At 45.4% G+C, this 19,115-nt stretch overlaps 2 protein-coding genes across 4 annotated transcripts in view; both read left to right on the top strand.

Moving 5' to 3' along the window:
- The window catches only part of TAT (tyrosine aminotransferase), a 17,963-nt gene extending 11,113 nt beyond the window's left edge, over window positions 1–6,850 (top strand). For both annotated transcript variants that reach the window (XM_041484831.1, XM_041484821.1), the window contains exons 7-12: window positions 358–410; window positions 781–933; window positions 1,837–1,965; window positions 2,399–2,482; window positions 4,008–4,106; window positions 4,832–6,850. In XM_041484831.1, the coding sequence (XP_041340765.1) occupies window positions 358–410; window positions 781–933; window positions 1,837–1,965; window positions 2,399–2,482; window positions 4,008–4,106; window positions 4,832–4,975 (662 nt within the window). In that variant the 3' untranslated portion in view covers window positions 4,976–6,850. The remainder of the gene's footprint in view (window positions 1–357; window positions 411–780; window positions 934–1,836; window positions 1,966–2,398; window positions 2,483–4,007; window positions 4,107–4,831) is intronic.
- On the top strand, window positions 2,426–19,115 carry LOC121362911 (carbohydrate sulfotransferase 4-like). 2 transcript variants are annotated; one of them, XM_041484852.1, is made up of 2 exons: window positions 2,426–2,482; window positions 17,162–19,115. In XM_041484852.1, the coding sequence occupies exon 2, from the start codon at window positions 17,175–17,177 to the stop codon at window positions 18,351–18,353; it is 1,179 nt and encodes a 392-aa protein (XP_041340786.1). In that variant the 5' UTR covers window positions 2,426–2,482; window positions 17,162–17,174; the 3' UTR covers window positions 18,354–19,115. The 2 variants fall into 2 exon arrangements, with proteins under 2 accessions (XP_041340786.1, XP_041340776.1); XM_041484842.1 differs by lacking the exon at window positions 2,426–2,482 and adding an exon at window positions 7,706–7,736.

The raw sequence follows: 19,115 nt of genomic DNA, 5'->3' as shown, positions 1-19,115 counted from the left end.
TGGAGGTGCTGTCTTATCTAGGCAAGAACATGCAAATCATGTATCTTCCTCAAGAGCTCTGTGTGACTTGGCCTGCTCATTTCTCCCCTCTGGCTTTGCACTGGAGCCCTGTGCTTCCTTGTCCTGACAGAGAGGGCTGTGCTGCCGGTCCCCACCAACTGGAGCAGAACTAAGCCCAGTCAGGGCAGGAATCCCCAGTGGTCAGGCTCTCCAAATGAATAGTCTGTAGGAGGAAGATAGGGACCTTGTGCCCTGAGACAGAGCTTCCCTCAGAGCTCTGCCAGGCCCTGCAGCAAAGGGCAAGTTTGTTCCCATGGAGAATGCAGGTGGCCAGGCTGAATGCCCTCTCTTCCACAGTGGCATCAAGACAGTGTGTGCCCATCCTGGCTGATGAGATCTACGGAGACATGGTGAGTGTCTGTTGCAGTCCTTTGCACTCGCAATGCTGCCTCTCCTTTTTGATGTACCTAATCCTTGGCCATGGCAGCCAGGTCTCTAGAGGTGAGGGACAGCTCTACTTCCCAGGGCCTGGGTCCATGCCTGGAGCTCCCAATCCTTTGGGGCACAGTCCTAGGGGAACCTCTTATGTCCAGCTCCCTTCCTCTTCCTGAACAGCTTGCTTTTATGTCTGTGCACTTACCATGTTCATACTTTGAAGCTGTGAGTTTTCACCATCGGTTTCCCACTGCTTCCCTGCATCCCTTCTTGTTAAGCCTCATGCTCACACCCAGTTGTCACAGTAAGAGGCAGGGACAGCCCTAACACAGTCTCTGATCATAGGTATTCGCTGACTACAAGTATGAACCCATTGCAACTCTCAGCACCAATGTGCCAATCTTGTCCTGTGGTGGCTTGGCAAAGCGATGGCTGGTCCCTGGCTGGCGGATGGGCTGGATCCTAATTCATGACAGAAGAGACATCTTTGGTAATGAGGTGAGAACCGCTGTGTTGCTGTCATGGCAACAAACTTGCAGAGTCTTCAGTATGTGGATCACCAGGTCTCTAACTGATACAAGCAGGTACTGCTCTTTTGCTCTCACGTAGGTGTCACCCAATTGTGCTTACCTGCTTTTCTGCCCCTATTTCATGTCCCTTCCTTACTCCATTTGCTCCCAGACATGGTCTTCTACCCACAGCTACACTGTAACTCACTCTGTATCTCTGCTGGTCATTAATACACGCCTTGTCCTTTTTCTGTGCTTCTAACTTCTCAGAGAGCTCCAGTGTGCACTGAAAGTATTGCATGGCTTATCGGGCATGTGGAGTCCGTGTGTGGTGTCTATGTGCTCTTACATGGTTTCTCTTAAAAGTAAGAACAAAGCACCTTGCAGTGCTGCCAGTACTTTATCTGGCTATTTTTCAGCTGTGTTACAAGGACAACCATCTACTGCAGTGACCTTTCCACCTAGAAGGCTCTCTGCAGAGGAAGAGGGAGAAGAGAGAACCAAATGAGTGAGCAGAAAAGCTAATATTGATTGTCCTTACCTGGCTTTGAAAGTGTGGACTGTGGGCACAAACCAAAGGGAAATGCAAAGTTGTATTTGGAACAGCTCTGGCTTTATTTGTATTATCTATATTCTGGCCTGGTTTGAGTCAGATCGGGAAGCTCCAAAGGTTTTCTCTGTTGGTATTTCAATCTGCAATGGAGGAACAGAGAATGACATTGTAAATAGTCTGCTAAACCTGGCATATGGTCAAACAAATGTTCTTTAGTACTTTGTATGCTCACTGAAGAGAAGGGTGTGAACAGCTGTAGAAATACAGGAAGTGAGCCTCGGAGCTGTTCCTTTCCTTTAGGGAAGCATCATCTAAGCTGCAAGTATTATGTTTTCTCAGATCAGGGACGGCCTTCTAAGACTGAGTCAAAGGATCCTAGGACCCTGTACAATTGTCCAAGGAGCACTGGAGCGTATCTTGCACCGAACACCACCTGAGTTCTACCACAACACCCTAAGCATCCTCAAGGTAAACAGGCTGTTATAGATCAAGAAGGGCTGTTCAAAAATTGTTTGGAGGGAGTCCTTCCTCTCTAGTTCATCATTCTTCCTCTCCTCCTCCCCACTTGGAGCTGCAGTTTGTCTGTGATTAGGATGACCCAACAGATCAAATTCCAGCAGAATTTGTTGTGGGCAGAAATACTGTGATAACGTTCAGGCAGCCTAGCTCTGCAGCTGGAGCTGCTGACCCAGGGGATGAAGTTTGGCACTGACTTTCTGGGCTCAGCTCAGTAACACCTGCTGTACTCAAGGCCATGATCTCCCATGCTGTTTGCATTTGTTGTCCCTTTATTTGCAGTAGGCAAATCTGTTCATAGTCCTAGTCCAGAGTTTGGCTTCCAATCACTAAACTGTTTTCTGGAATTTCTCCTGTTTTGAAATTTCTCCTTTTTTCTTTTCAGTCTAATGCTGACCTTTGTTATGCTGCCTTATCAGCTATCCCTGGCCTTCAGCCTGTCAGGCCTGCTGGAGCCATGTACCTGATGGTAAGTGAGGATCACCAGCACTCACACTAGGTCTGGTTGCCAGGGCTAGTCAATGTTTCAGATTGGTACTTGCCACCAGGTCTCCATTACTGTGCACTTTCAAATTGCCCTGTGCGGTAAATGCATCCCTTGATCACCTTAGAAGGCCAGGCAGGAACTGCTCACAGAGCAGAGGCCAGTAGACTTAACCCACTTGCTTCTGCACAGAACTCCATGACTTTTACTTTTCAAGACAAGGCTGTTTCACCTGGATATAAATCCCGCTGGCAACTGGAAGCCCCTATAAAACAAGGCAAAATATCATACCTTCTGTAGAAGATGAAGCCTTCTTCAGAGTAGCATGCCTGTCCTCTGCCTGTGGTGTTGCCTTTTCTTCTGCCTTTTCCCATGCCTGTTTGCTTGAAGGTTTATAATATGCTGAAATTTCCTTTTTCATCTCATCAAGCTCAACTGAGAAATTTATGACACTTCGACACATTTGAAATTTTTTTCCTTTTATTTTGTTCCATCTCATAATGTCTCCAGTTTTTCATTCACTCTTAAAATGTGGACTCAGAACTGGACAATACTGCAGTATCTGTCTCACTCATTTCTATAGAAAAATCCTTATCACTTTACCCTGTTTCAAATTTTACTCAGAACTACACAGATCATTTTGCTTATGCTTTTTATGTAGAGGCACAGCTCTAAGATTCTTTCACTCTTATTGTATTTCTGCAGTAGCTGGCCATCTATTTCAAATTAAATCATGTGTTTATTTTTGTTTTCTACTAGCTCTTTCAGAACTTATGTATGCAAATTATCTATCAAATTACCTGTTTAAGAATATTTACATGAGATGTTTAAAATCTTTGGTTATAAAGGTCAGTCTGGATGAGGCCCTGAACAAGCTGATCTAGTGAGTGGCAGCCGTGCCCATAGTGGAAGCATTGGAACTAAATGAGCTTTAAGGTCCCTTCCAATCCAATCCATTCTGGGATTCTATAAACAAACGGCCAGAATAGCACTGTCTTTATGTGAGAGATGGACAGCTGCCTTCTTTCCAAATACAAAAAAGAAATATTTATTGGAGATTTTACCATTTTCATGTCATTTTACAAGGATTTATTTTGTTCATAATATTCTAGACCTTGCTATATTTCTTTTTATTTTAAACCAAAGCATTAGTTTTTTCTTGCGTGACAGGATTATTAATGCATACTGAGTTCTCCACCAAGCTCTGTCTCAATGTCTTATCTATTCCTTTTCACTTCTAATTGGTTCCATGTCTTTTCTATCAAGTGTTTTTTTATTGAAGCAGCATTTAACTGAAATTCCATCTTTAGGTAGTTAATGAAGGCTTTTTCAGAAGCCCAGTTTTCATTTATATGTTTCTGTCTTGCATCCCAGGCAGCCCAAAACATAAGCAAAAATTGAAGGCAGACAATTGCTCTTCACTGGGAAGTCATTGGGCCATGTGTGTAAACAAGGACCCTGTAGATAGTTTTGGTGCGCTTGATTGCCATGTTACATCCCTCTGCTGCAGGTTGAGATAGAGATGGAGCATTTTCCGGAGTTTGAAAATGACGTGGAGTTCACTGAGCGACTCATCTCGGAGCAGTCTGTGTTCTGCTTGCCAGCCACGGTGAGCCTAACACTGAGAGCCCCAAGGAACTGCAAGGCCAGAGCGGGGTGGGAGAAACTGTAGGGGTTTGCATCCCTGAGCTCTCAGGACTGGGAGCTGTGTATGCAAGTGTCCACAGTAATGTAGTAATGTGTAGGAGCTGGCTGTCAGCTGCCCATGCTGTGTGTGGCAGTCTGTGGCACACTAACAGCCCTTAGTCAGGCTGCCAGGATCTTCCCAACTCCAGGCTTGCCCAGTATTTCTCAACCTGTGAGAGATGTAGCCCTGAAATCCACATACCCGCACACTTCCTTGCTGAAGGTACTCCCTCAGAGGAGTGCTGTGTTCCTTTCCTCAGTCTGTTTCCAGTCCCCCACCCCTCCAGACACAGGGAAGGCTGAGAACATCTGTGCCTTGCATTCACTTCCAACACTGAATATGGACAGAGCCTTAAATATTTTCCAGCCCTCTCCTTTGCTAACTCCTTTCAGCCCATTCCCTGCACAGTCTGGTCTTCACAGTTCACACAAAGTCCTCTGGCCTGTCCCCCTTACAGCATCATGTCTACACGATAGAGATGGGAGATTTGCTTGGAACAGGAAAAATGGTCTAAGGGAGCAAGAACAAAGCCCTCCTGTTCTACATTGACTGTATTCATGTGTTGATGCAGCTCATGGTGCCAAGGCAGGGCTCTAAAACTGGCACTATCCCAGGTAATCTGCCAGCTTCGTCTTTTCTCATTTCAGTGCTTTGAGTACCCAAACTTCTTCCGCGTAGTGATCACCGTGCCCGAGGAGATGATCTTGGAGGCCTGCAGTCGCATTCAGGAGTTCTGTGAGATGCACTACCAGGGTGCTGAAGGGGCCCAGGATCTGGAGTGTGACAAGTAGCTACAGGTGGCCCCCTGCCTCTGTCAGGCTAGACCTTGTATGAGGCAGCAGCTGGGCAGGCAAGGCTGCTTCCAGCCAGCCCCACCTCTCTCTGCCTTAAGCAGCCACTGTCCTGCTGCTTCACTTTTTGTGGTCCACAGACTCCTCAGCATTATGGAAAGAAGACACTTCTCTCTCCTCCTCCACTAGAGCTAGCACATTCTCTTGCTTCCAGTCCCCCATGTCTCTGTAGACTCAGCATCTGTACCCTGTGTTGGTCTGTGCTACCTGTGAACCAGCTGCAGGCAGGGGCAGAAGGTTATTCCTGGGTTGGGCCCTGTGTCAAAGGCCTGTTGGCCTGTGGCTCCTGTGCTGGCCACACTTCCCCTTGGGGACAGGACAAGGCTGCTGTCTTGGAGGATAAGAGAAAAGTACCCACCTCTCACTTCCCTGCGTTACTTTAGGAGGCCAGAGCTCTTTATACCAAGCCCTTTGCGTGATAAAGGGAGTAAGTTATTGTAACTTTTTTATTAATAAAAATTCTGACATGGCAGTCCTGCACTGTCCTACTATTGCGTCAGGTTAGGCTTGGTCACTGTGTGGGTCACCTTTGCTCACCTGATGGTATTTCAGTGCACCAGTCATGTCCCTGCCTGCCCAGGGCCATCCTGTGTGCCAGGAGGGATATGGTGAGAGTGGTCAGATCCCCAGAGAAACCCACCAACCCTGAGAGCAGGATGGGCCCTGAAAGCTTGACACAGACTGGAGCCAGTCCCTCCTGCTCTGATGATGTTGGCAGCTTGCTGTGGCAGCCTGTCCACTTCCCACAGAACAGTCCTGTCTGCACCTTCTCCTTGGCCCTCACAGCCTCCCACACTGTGGACCCCAGCAGAGCAGTGGGTGCTGTGCTTGCTGCTGCAGGGAGGCAACTGTCCCCAGGACTGGAGCCAGCCATGCCTAAATACTCAAGGCTTGGCTTGCCTTTCTTGCTGTAGTGGTGAATCATGGGGTGGCACCCCATGGCTCATACTATATGTGGTGTTTGTGACATGCCAGCGGTACCAGGGTTACTGATTGCTGAATACGTCAGCTCCATAAAGTAATAAGGAACTGGTGGCCTGTTGTCTGTTTATTCAGTGGAAATGGGAGGAGATGATAATGCCCATTGCAACACGTGTTCTGGTGAGATGCTCAGGACCCATTTCTGGAATTCTCAGAGGGGCAACTTGTGGAGTGCCTTACCTTGCCACCTTCAGCTCTGTTCACATGTCCTCCCACAGAGTTGGGATCTACAGGTCAACCCTGCCTCCCCAATGGCAGGAAAAGTGAGCTAGCTCTGGATTACACCAGGCCAGTCCTGCCAGGTTCTATAACAGTCTAATTGTCTCCCCTTACCTTGCCCAGTACAAAATCTGGGTACCAGTACTCCATTGGAAGGGAGGGCTAAATGAGGAAGCAGTATATGAAAAGGTCTTTGACATGTCAGCTGAGTGTCCATGCTACATCTTTTCCTTTCACAGAAAGCAATCCCAGAGCAAAAAGAGAGAGAAGCTGGGGCTATGGTGAATGGGTGAATGGTACACAGCTTCAGAGATTTCATGCCATTAGACCTTCAAATAGAGCTGAATAACCAGAACTGCTTAAGACATTGATAAGTAACAAGCAGAGTGGTGTATGAAGGATCTGTTGGACCAGGAGACCTTTACAGCATGATGTTGCTGCACAGTTATGCTGCACAGTTATGAACCTACTGCAGTTTTCATGTTCCATCTACTTCCTTCAGCTCTTCTCCATGTACCTTAGGTTCTGTGGCTTTAGTCCCCATTACTAATAAACAGATTCTGATTTTAGAGAAAGCTGATCCTTTGAGATCACTCTTCCTTCAGGAACCCCTTTTCTTTCTGAGTCCTCTCAAGATGTCTGCTAACATGCAAATATTCCACAATAATTAACACAATGCTGTTTCTTTTTGACCCAGCCACATTTGACTGAGAAGGCTGACAGAGCCAGAGACATAGGCATATATATACCTCATAAATCTCAGGATATTTTGATTTCTCAAGGCCACATCCTCCATTGTCATCTTTTGTAAACATATCCTTTTGACCACACCTAGGTTTTCCCTGATGCAATAGCAAACTAGCATTAAACCACAAATGTGCTGGTATCATTTTTCAGGTATTATACTCACAGATGCTTTGCGTCATAGTGTGGGCGTAGGTTAGAGCACCCTGCCAGCCATACAAACTAGCCTAAGTTGGGGTTTGGAGGTACTCTGTGCCAAAGGAAACCCCTGCAGCATTGAGACCAAGGAAGAAGTCAAGACACAGATCTGAAGCTGCTCTTTGGAGATGCTCAGACAAGATCTGCAGAGCTTTAGCAGAGCTGCCCCAATGCCCTTTTAACTCATTGTGGGAAAATAAGGGAAGATTGGCAAGGAGGATTGTAAATACACTCAAGTGTCTTGCAGGTGAAGTGTAGAAAAACACATATATTATACTAATAGTTTAGTCTTGTGTGTTTGGTAAGTGGAGCATCTCTTTTTATATAACATAGGCCTGTGCTAGACTTAGAACCACCCTATTGAATATGCTTGGCATTCCTGCTTTACTGTGGTAAAGATCAAATCTCAATGGTAAACTGTGCCTGCAATAATCCCTGATATACATGTGAAAACAGCAGGTTTGGTGATCCTTGAGCATGGACTGGACTCCACAGTGCTGGCATCTCTGTTTGTGTGCCTCTGCCTGGGTCCTGCTTGGAAGATTCCCTGGTTGGTGAGGTAACAGAAGTAAATTTACTCTGCATGTCATATGTGTTTTGGCGGTTGTTACTGCATCCTGCCTGTGCCGCTCACACACCGATCCACAGCCATCCTCCCTGGCTTAGCTGGGGAGCAGCAGTGGTACACCCTGGCACAGGCTTGCATTCTGTGTCTGCCCTTTGCTGTGCTGTCTGGGCTGGCCGTGTTTAGGATTAGGGTGATTTACCTCAGATATGGGGACCTAGGCAAGGAGGTAACCTCGTGCCTAGGGCTCTGTTTGGGAAATGAAGGAACTTCTCAGCTTGAAGTGTACTAGTCCTCAGCTTCCAAAGGGACTGGCAGTAGGTTCAACCCCGACAGGGAAACTGGCACTGCAGGCAAGCTGGGACAAATTGCACCTGCCAGCAGTGAGATCATTAGTTCCCCCAGGTGTTTTAGGAACCTCAATGTAGCCTGGCTCCTGGCACTGGCCTCACCCACCCAGTAGCCCTGACTGCCTTCAGCTGGTCTATAGACCAAAGGAGAGGTCCCTGAGGGTCTTCCTGCCTTGGGGCCACGGCCTTTGGCTGCAAGAGCCTGTCTACACTAGCCTGCTCTCTACCATCATGCAACCATGCTGTACACCTGCAGTGGAAGATGTGGTTTTCACTGATTTGGACCCAGGATAGTTGCAAGGAGCAGTCTGGGGGATGATTGTGGAGGTCCTGGTGAGCCAGAGCTCAGCCTTTCCGGGGGCTCAGGTAAGACCTGAGCAGTGTGTGGCAGTGGAACCCCAAGAGGAGGTGTCTGTGAAAAACTTTGTATGTGAGGCCTAGCATATAACCTTGTTCTCCCAGGGCATGCTGCTTTGTCAAGGGCCAAAGGAGCTGACCTGCTCTGTGGCATTACCCACCAGAGGCACATACAGTTTTCCACAAGCATGAAAAGTGGTCAGGAAGAGACTGTGGATGTAAGAGGAGGTGGCAGCAGTGGGCTGGGAGACACTACTTACTCGAGTTGAATGGGAGGGATTTTGTAAACCAGAGTGTGAGAGTGTTGAGGAGCTCTGTAAGATGAGGAAGGCTTAGCATGGTCAAAGTCATGCCATTGACAGGACAGCCACACAAGACACATCCTCAGCAGGGTTCCAATAGCTAGGAGGCACCTACCAAGCTAGCTAAGCTTAACAACCGGTCAGAACAAGGTTGAAGTTGTGTGTTCTACACTAGCCTTCAGCCTCGGTTCCCAGCACTGGGGAGAGCCTCCTGAAGGGCAGAAGCACTGGAATCTTCCTCATGCTTTGACTGTCTGGCATGGGCTCTTGCAGTGCTGGGAGCCGAGATCAATACCAGCCCTTTACTTTGTCATATATTGTCTTTGTTTTCCTTATTTGTCTTGGGTCAGTGCTCCCTGGAGCTTTGCCAAAGCAAAGAGGTGTTGTCAATAAGTCCGAATGACTTATTTCCTGGATACCTGACAGAAATAGTTGGTGCTAGCACAGGGTCTTCTGCATTCCAGTGCGTTGCATGGGCATACATGCTTCAGGTCTGCTTGTTGCTGTTGTTTCTCTCAACTCTAAACTAACTGTTCTGCTCCCACTTCTGTTCCTGTGCTGATTTCCGGTTTTAGACTGCCTATGTACAGTCAGAAGAAGGCAGAAACTGACCAGTCAAATTAATTCAAAAGTTGAATATATATATTTTTTCTTACTATTTTTCCCATTTCTGTAATGTGTTGGTAAAGTATTATGTGACCTCCTTCTTTCTCTTGTGTTTTCTCATTTTCCTGTTCCCTCACCACTTGATATTAGAGTGCTGTATTACAATGAAGGCAAGAAATGATACTGCAACTGTGCAAGGGTGAGAGAGGGAGACAGCCACTATCCTTGCTCTTGCCTGACACAACTTTGGGTTATGTGCCAATTCAGACAAGTCTATTTATCTCAAACTGCCTCTAAATAAAAATATAACTTTAAAACTTACTTCAAACACAAGAAAAAAGCCACAGGTGCATCAGCCTGTCCTTGGAGAGATGCTGCCATGTAGGACACCATATCAGTCATTTGTCTCATTTTTCCTCGTTCTGGAAGGCATATGGGGCAACATCTGCTCTAGCTCAGAAAGAGCTTGCTCTGACTGGAATTTAACATAGGCATTGCACCTCTGCTCCTATGCATTCTGGAGCTTCCCTCACTGCTGCATTCTTTCCATCTTCTATGAATGATGACTTCTAAAGAAATCTAAAGAAACCAGGGTGACTGTATACAGCATCCCTACCAAAAAAAGGCTTTTCTGAAAGCAGAATTCCCTTCTGTTGCCTTCATCCCATTGAATGTAATGAGCAATTGACACAGAGATTTTCTTTTTTTTTTTTTTTTTTTGTAGATTACTGTCAAGTTTGTTTACTGCAAGGAGCAGGGTTTTTCTTGTGCATTTCAAAATACAATATAGCAGTACTCAAATCCACTGATCATCACAGGAGACCATGCATGGCCCTTGTGTGAACAGCAACATTGCAGAGCCATAAATTTTAATTTTCCTCTACAGCTTCAGAAGTGTAAGCTAGAAAACAACTGAAATCTCTCTGCTTTGAAAGGGAAACATTCACCAATGCATAATCACAGCATTGACTCTTACAGCAGCTCCCCAGCATCATACCTTTGAGATGCAGAAAATGTGACCTATCCCATCACACACCTGAAAGTGATAGAGATTTTGGCAGCATGATTACCATCAGCTGCTTTAGATATCAGCCTGGTATGAGTTGTGTTCTTCAGGGCATAAAAGAGCAGATATAAAAAACTTCTATAGGTTGAAGACTGCAAATAGGGAGAAATTACTCCTGTGTCTAGATTTTAAAAATTGTGATTATACCAAATACAGTTTTTATGGTAAGTTTATGGCAGAGGAAAGTAGTTCCCACAATATGCAGCTAAATGTACCCATATTTCCAGCAAATCCTGTTGCTGGCAAAAGTATCTTAAGTTCAAAACAAGACAGGAAAAGTGAGATACTTTTTTTATATCTAGGTGATATAAAATACAAAGACAAGCTTGATCTGAACTGATTTTAGACAGCTTCTGTGTCTACTCACAGACATCACTCTCCACTCTTGTCACAGCCAACAGAAAGAAACAGGATCTTCCAGGGCATCACTCACTAGCTTATTTTTAACATCTGCATTCAGAAAGGTGAATCATGTACTCCAGATCCCTGGCTTCAGGGAGGAAGTGTTTTTCTTGCTCTCTTCCCTAGGCATCTCCTCTAGATGATAGCAGAAGACAGGGCATGGGGTTAGTCAAACCTTACAGCTGATCAGGTTTCACTGCCATAGGTATGCCTGGTTCTCTTATCAGCTGTCAAAAACTTGCTCTCAGGTAGGGAGGCATCTCCAGTGTAAGCACTGTGGAGTTAAACTCTAGTCTACACCATTTGCATTACTCCTCAGCCTACTTCTGTTGCTTCTGCACTGAGTCAGGTGTGATCTGTTTATGCATGCTTGGGAGCACAGTACATATTGCTTACTTCTTCAGGGTGTAAGAAATACAAAGTGTGATTGCATGGGCAGTTCACAGAGATCACTAGTCTCTGAGTCCCCAGAGCGGGGGTAGAAAATAGAAATGTGTCATTCCCTGGACATACTGCAACAGACCTTTGTCTTTCCTTTGCTGAGGACCCCAGAGCTGGATGCAGTACTCCAGGTGGGGTCTTGCCAGAACAGAGCAGAGGGCAAGAATCTCCTCCTTCATCCTGCAGCCCATGCTGTTGGTGACACACAGCCCAGAACATGACTGGTTTCTGGGCTGTTAGCACACATGGCTGGCTCATGTGAAGCTTCTTGTCCACCAGCATCCCAAGTCCTTCTTAGAGCTGATGTCAGTCCATTTTCCACATGGCCTATGTTTGTGCTTGGGATTACTCTGACCCCAGACGCTTCTGCTTTGCATCATAAAGCTTTTGAGTCAAGCATATGTGGAGCACGCTGTTTATTTTCAGGAGCCAGAGGTTTCCTCCTTCAAGTGTCTCAATGTGCAGTTCTCAGGAAATACAGTGTGCCAGACCAGTCTGTCCTCCCAAATCTCAAATCCAAGGAAGAGCATATTCTCCTCCTCTGTGCAACTGCTCATACTACAGAGGATGACTTGTGGAAAGTTCAGATAAATAACTGGGACATGGCATATATACAAGTAAAAAAATCTGCTTAACCCTTTAACAAGATGACTGCACAGTAGTATTCAGTGCTGTCATAAAGCCTACATATTGATGCCAAGGGATCAGCATATCTTGGGCAAACTACATACAGCTGGAAGAGAAGTTTTGATCCATCTCTGTTCATGCAACTGTTAGCCAGGGAGAAATAATCCTTCAGGAAGCGTCACTCAAGTTGTGTGGCCTTCACAAAGGTTTTCTAACACCCGATGATGTACAGGTGAATCCTGTGTGTCAGTGCAGGGCATGGGAACACATAGCAGAAGTCCAGATTGCACCAAACATTGTGTGGTCCTCCACAGGGCCCTACCTGGACCACTGCCAACTTCTCACCTTGTTTCCCAGCCTAGGTTTACCAGGGCTTGACCATTTGTGTTTGCAATGCAACAAGTGAAAGGGAACGTGACCTGCCCCATTCAGATTGTCCCTCCTGCTGGAAGCACCAGCCTTGTCCAGATTTTTTCTTTTGCTGTCTCCTGTACTCCACTTGCCCTGACCGCAGCAGTGAGGTCCTTGAGAACACAAAGAAGACAGCATTAATAGGTCTATATCTCTCCAGACTGTGTGACAGAATCTATGAGATCTGGAATAGGAATGACCCAAAGCAACTGTCTCTATGTGTATTTCTCTTGAGCCCAGCGCTGCCCTGTTTCACTACCTTACCTGGCACAGTCCCACTGCAGCTCCAGCACCCTTGTGAATCATTAACAGTCCAAGCCCAGCTGCTCCTTTCACAGCTTGTCCTTTCGCACAGTTTTCCTTCCCAGCCCCCAAATATTTAATTCAAGCAAGGTACAGACAGAGAAGAGTAAAAAAGATTTTATGTGAATCTGCATCTGCTGACAACATGACAACCAGCCAGAGCAATAGCAGGAAAATGTGCCCTATCTCTGCACCCGTGGTGGGCAAGCTGGTCCTCTTTGCAACTTGTTTGTCCTTTGCTCTGACATTCTACAGACATCCCTGTTCCTGCTCTTACAGGCAGCAGTCTTTTTTGGGGCTTGTAATAGGAGTTAAAAGTATCTCTCAGTCTCCTTCATGAACTTTCTGGCCCTGTTCCTTTACTAGCGGCACCTGGTCATTCACACCCCTGCAAGAAACTGCCATTTCCGTACCTTTTGCTTAGTGCAGGGTGGAGTTTTCTAGTTTAAGGCTGGTCAAAGTAGGCGGGCAGTGTAAAGCAGTCAGTCTTGGAGCTGGGATGTACACGAAGAGGACAGGAAGGGGCAGGCACAGGTGTAGGTAGGAGCTAAGTACACGTGTATATGAGACCCCAGCATGAAGACAGAGTGCCTGTACGTGAATGCACAGTTGTTCATGTGACTGCCTGGAGGCGTGTGTACCACAGCAGTGAACGTGTGTGAAGGCAACTTTGCTTGAATCAGGTCTGGTGGTGCTTCACAAGGACTTGTTAAGGTGAGATTTTTAACCATTTCTTGGTATCTAGCGTAGATGCTCTTGATGCTAGCAAATTGTGACAATTTTCTGCAGACAGAAGCTGTGGGTCTGGCTTAGAGGGCAGTTCCTGCTTCTCCAGACAGTCTTCTCAGTGCCCTTGCTCAGCTTCTCCCACTAGTGACAGTCATGCCAGCTGCTCATCCCTGAATGGGCAGATGGCTTCTAATTCTGCAGGAATGGACCAGGCCAAATTGAAGCAGTATTTGAAAAAACTGTGAGCAACCATCAGCGCCCTCAAAGACCAGTGACATGACAGGAGCTTCTCTGGTGCCAGATCCTCTTTGCTACACTGCTGCTGTTACAGCAGTGGGGAACCTGTACATGTCTGGAGAACTCCCTCAGACTGGCAGAGCACTCAACATTACTATGCACAGCATAAGGTGTTTTTGGGCTGTAACTGTCTCACACCTGCCAGAGACATGCACATGTTCAATAATCCTGTAATTTGGGGATATGGCATCCAATGCTGAGTGCTTTTCATGGGTACATTTCCTTGGGCTGCTTGCTGCTTTCTGTAACACTTGCTCTTTGCCAGGGTCAAGCTTTTCAAAGGTCTCTGTGTGTTTCTAGAAAAGCCTAAGACTCTGCTTTTTTTTTTTTTTTTTTTTATAAGCTGCTCAGGTAGTATTTTCATACCTTTGCTGTGGGAGACATTAACATGTTGACGCTGGATTGTTGTATTTTTGGTAGTTTCTATATTGCATCCTTTGTGCCCTGAGATTCTTCCAGTTCTTTCTGCTCTCAACGAAATCTTGGCTCTTCTCTGTTAGCACACACACTGCTAACAGTGTGCTTTTCTTGTTGTGCAGCAGAGATTGTCTCAATTATTCTGGGCTGTTCTTTACTTGTCAGCTCTGTGAGTGCTTCATATTTTCACTTTTGCAATATGAAATTAATTCCATCACTGGTGACTGTGTATGTTTGCTGTAGAGAAAATGTGGTTAAGCTTAAAATTTTAGTTTAGAAACATCCCAGCTCCCATGACTGAGAAATACAGTGGTGAAAAATAAGGTTATATAATTAGTATTTCTGTCATATTAGAGAATGTATGATAAGATAGTATAGTATGATGCTGCTCTTTCATTCCTCTTCATCAGGCACACAATTCATTTCAGTCCTTCTACTCTCTCTGGAACAGACTTGTGACTGCAACAATTATCACTACTTATATGAGTGAAGAAGCTGTTGAAACTGTGGTCTCACATGAGGTCATTTCTATCAAAAGCAGTCACTCTGTAAGATATCTAAAACATCCAGCTATCCCACGCTGGGACAAAAGTATACTCTTGTTTCCTGAGAAAAACCTGATTTCATTCTCATACTCAGGCAATTTACATGTAGGTTTCCAAAGAAACAACTATTTTCTGTGGTTTTAAATCTGCCTGGGTATCTACCTTCATGCCATTGTTCATGTCTGCTCAACAGAATTTTTCTCAATTAATAGCTTCTGGCTATATTCCAGGACCTCTGTCAGGAGTTAGAATAACAATATTAATGGTGCCAGATGGAAGTGATATCATCAAAGTTCATTTGGAAGCCAGGAGTTTGGTAAACACTGCTTGTATTCATTTGGAAGGAAGAAGCTGATATATCACTTATTTTTACAATAGTCTTTGTTTGCAGCTCTTCCTAGGGCTGGTCCAAATAGCAACCTGATTCAGTTCCTTTTCAGACCTGAACACTACAGGCCATTTGTGTAACCAAAAAAACATCAGCGGGCTTCTTTTCCAGGAGACAGGAATGATGTGGTCCCTCTCTAATTGCACAGCCCCATCCTTGCCAGACATTACTAAAGCAAAATTCATATTGTGGTAGCACCTGTTTGCATCAACCAGACTTACCCATCAGGCTGGGTATTTTTCTTACTCACAGAAATTATAACTGCTGCCTTATAAGCCCTAAGCTCAACACAAATGCACAGCAAGTTACTAAGAAAAGAAAAGCCAATTTATGCATGTATATTGGAGGCACAGATTAGGTACTGTTCTTCGCTGGTTAGCAGCAGTGACTGTATGTGAAAATCTAAAACATGAGTGCTAGAGGAACTGAAATCATGGGAAGAGGCACCCCCATGCAAATTAGTCTGAAAACTTTTCTGCAGAGGAAAATTGAGGCAGGGCATAAGGAGGAGGTTAGAGAAACTTTGGGAACATTCAAAATTACTGTGGATCCAGATGGCATGGCAAGCATGTAGTAGGGAGGCAATGTCTGCATTGCATCTGTGTTGAGTCATCTTATACCTCTGCTGCTTGAGTAGGGAGGCTACTGCTCGGTGTGGGAATAGCTGCTAGAGTCTCATGCAATTATGGCCTGCACAAAAGCAGTGTACAAAGCTGTAAGGGCCTGGGCTCGGATGCTGCTCTGTCGGGGATTAACATCTTGCCCTAAAAGCCCTGCTCTCTCTGTCCTGTCTTGCTGTGCATCCCCCTGAAAGGACTGACCATGACTAGGAACCAGAAAAGTTTTTTCAGTTTTAATTCACCTTGGAAAAACAAGGCACCTGCACTAGCAAGAGAGGTCTGTCTCCACTGTGGCACAGCTAAAGTGACAACCTGGCAGACGGCGATGGGGAGCACTCCATGCTGCCTGGGCTTCAGTGCTGCACGAGGAGCCTGTCCCCAGGGTGGCCCATGCTGCAGGTACCCAGCCTGTATTTGAAGCACAGTCAGGCACTGCTGGGGGACAGAACGAGAGCGCGCAAGACAGGAGTAATTGGCAAAGTGTCCTTTAATGTATTAAAAAAAAAAAAAAAAAAAAAGAATTCTTTCTGCCTCAGATCCCATCTTCAGTAGTGTATTTCCTGGAGATTACTCTGCCAGCTAGTATTCAGGCTATGAATTCTTTCTGTGGTATTTTCATGCCATGTCCCCAATGGCATGAAAATTTTTAGACATTTTCCAATAATTCAGTCATCCTCTACAGGCGGAAGAGAGGTTTAGTGTATGAAACAAGGACCCAGCTTTGGGCAGACCTTTGAGTTCAACTAGCACATTCTATTGTACATCTTCTCATAAACGACTAATAGGATGAGTGGGCTTGGAGGGAGGGATAGCAAATGACAGTCTTTTTAAAGGAGTTAGGCTAAGAAGGGGGTTAGTAGGGCAGGTAAGCAGTTAAGCCTGCCTACACAAAGATGGGTCTTTCTAGCAAAATTGCCTACAAAGCTCTGTCTGGATGAGATACTGTTCTTGGATTTATTACAGTGCCAAGCTTCTTCCTTTGCTATGTGAAGTTTTCCCTGTGGTGACAATAAATGTTTCCTGAAATTTCAAAAGGAGTATAATCGAAACAAAAGGGAACCTACACTGTATGTTTACAGCATTTTGGCATAAAAATAATTGTAAATATTCACCAGAGTAAGGTGTTTAAAAGTAAAATGTATAACTGTTGTATTCTGAACATCTCAGCAAAAAGGAAGGGTTTGCATTTTTCCTTCATAAAAATTGCCAGGATCATTTGCAGGGATTATGCACATGAAGTACACACTTGTCGGTACTGACTTCAGTGCACTCAACTAGTTCTTAAACTTTGATAAAAGTGCAGACAAGTTTTTCAGTATCTTCCAAGACTATATTAGAATGGCTTACTGACACATAGTGGTTTTGCTGCAGAAAACCTTCAGCCCTACAGTACTTATGTCCTTTGCAAAGACACCTTGTGCGGTGGTTGTCACAGTGTCACTAGTAGTGTGGCAGCTTTCCAAAATCCTGTGCCTGCAGAGGGAGGCACAGGAGCCTGATGCACCACATCTTGCCTTTTTCATCACCTTGTGATGCTGAACTTCCTCTGTTTCTGCAGGTCCCTTGCAATCATGGTGAAGTCTAGAAGAGTGCAGGTGCTCCTGATTCTGGTAGTTCTGTCCTTCCTTCTTATCCACTTCCTACCCTGCAGCAACAATGCCCATATGGAAGAAAAACCTTCTCCTGTCCACATCCTCATTCTCTCCTCCTGGCGGTCAGGATCCTCCTTCACTGGACAAATCTTCAGCCAGCACCCCAGCGTCTTCTACCTGATGGAGCCTGCATGGCATGTTTGGGTTAAGATGTACCAGAACAGTGCCAAAGTCTTACACATGGCAGTGCGGGACTTAGTCAGGTCGGTCTTTCTGTGTGACATGTCTGTGTTTGATGCTTACATGTCTAGCCAGAAGAAAAAGTCTGATTTATTTCAGTGGGAGACAAGCCGAGCCTTGTGCTCCCCACCTGCCTGTGACTCATTCAGTCGCAGTGACATAATCACTGCAGGCAACTGCAAAACGATCTGTGGCAAGTACCCATTCAGCAAGGTGGAGGAAGCTTGTAAAACCTATAGCCATGTTGCCATCAAGGAAGTTAGGTTCTTTGACCTGAAAGTTCTCTATCCCCTTCTCACTGATCCATCCCTGAACCTCAAAATCATTCACTTGGTACGTGATCCTCGGGCTGTGTTCAGGTCCCGAGAGAATACAATGGCAGACCTGAAACGAGACAGTAACATTGTTGTGGGGTCTCAGAAGACAAAGGGAGAAATGGGGCCCTACAACACAATGCAGGTAATCTGCAAAAGCCATGTTGAGATATACAAGGCAGGAAGTCAGGCTGCTCCAAGCTTCCTGAAAGACCGGTATCTGCTGGTTCGCTATGAAGACATTGTCAGAGACCCACTAGCAAGGGCTGCTCAGATGTACAGGTTTGCAGAACTCCATTTCACACCAGAGCTTCAGAAATGGGTCCACAACATCACCCATGGAAAGGGTCATGGAGCACAGGCCTTTGATATTGGGTCGAGAGATGCACTGAGAGTATCCCAGGCCTGGAGAAAGACACTTCCCTTCCAGAAAATAGAAAAAGTGCAAAATGTGTGCAAAGATGCAATGGATTTGCTGGGCTACCGGCTTGTTCGGTCTGAAGAAGAGCAGAAAAATATGTCTCTGGATCTTTTGTTTACCCAGAACTCCTCTGATTATCAAATTTTGAAGGCAGAAAAGCTGGTCTCTGCATCTACTCTCTGAAGGTTGCAGTGCTGAACTGTTCACTAGAGCCAAAGAGGACAGAGGAGCAGGCATAGAAGTGTAAGAGCATGCATGGATGCAAGAACAAGTGGTACAAGAATCCTGACTACATTCAGGAGAGCTCTCAGCAGCACAGGGTCACTCTCCATGAACACTGGAGATACAGCCACAATAGAAGCTAAAGTAACACAAGTTTGTTTTCCAAATTAATTATGTTTAGGTTGGAGCATACAGAATTCCAGAGGAGTAGGACCAGATGGCAGAAGCTCAAACCCCTCACAGACCACAGCTGAAGACTAGGGAAACCACATGGAGCAATTGCACTGCCAAGGAAGTGGAAATACAAAAGGAAGATGAATAAAGAAAACATTGCTTGACATGCTGCCATGTAGGATATGTAGTGCCAGAAAAGACGCAAGGATGACCGGACATTTGGTTTCTGGAAAGATGTTGGACTTTGGTTTGATTTTGTGTTGGGTTTTTTTGTTTTGTGAGTGTTAGTTTTTTGTTTTGTTTTGGAGTTTTGGGTTTGTTTGTTTGTTTGTTTTTTAATGGTTGCATTTTCAAGTCCAGTTTTCCTTTTGCTCCATTCATGTGTCTGAGTATCCAGCCTTGATGGCAAAGGTGGGGAAATGTTTGTGTTCACTTACTGTATAATGGGAAAATGGAATAAACCAGCTATTGCTGAAAATAAAACTCCTGGGTTTTCATGTGGGAAACCATTTCTGTGATTATGTGAATCCACTTATTTTTTTGCTGAAA

This window comes from Pyrgilauda ruficollis, unplaced genomic scaffold, assembly GCF_017590135.1.
Source record: "Pyrgilauda ruficollis isolate IOZ18807 unplaced genomic scaffold, ASM1759013v1 scaffold117, whole genome shotgun sequence".
NCBI lineage: Eukaryota > Metazoa > Chordata > Aves > Passeriformes > Passeridae > Pyrgilauda > Pyrgilauda ruficollis.
This window is presented reverse-complemented; position numbering and strand designations above follow the sequence as displayed.

What these genes read in the sequence shown, in the direction of transcription:
- LOC121362911 (XM_041484852.1), top strand. Translation starts at nt 17,175, where the DNA reads ATGGTGAAGTCTAGAAGAGTGCAGGTGCTCCTGATTCTGGTAGTTCTG.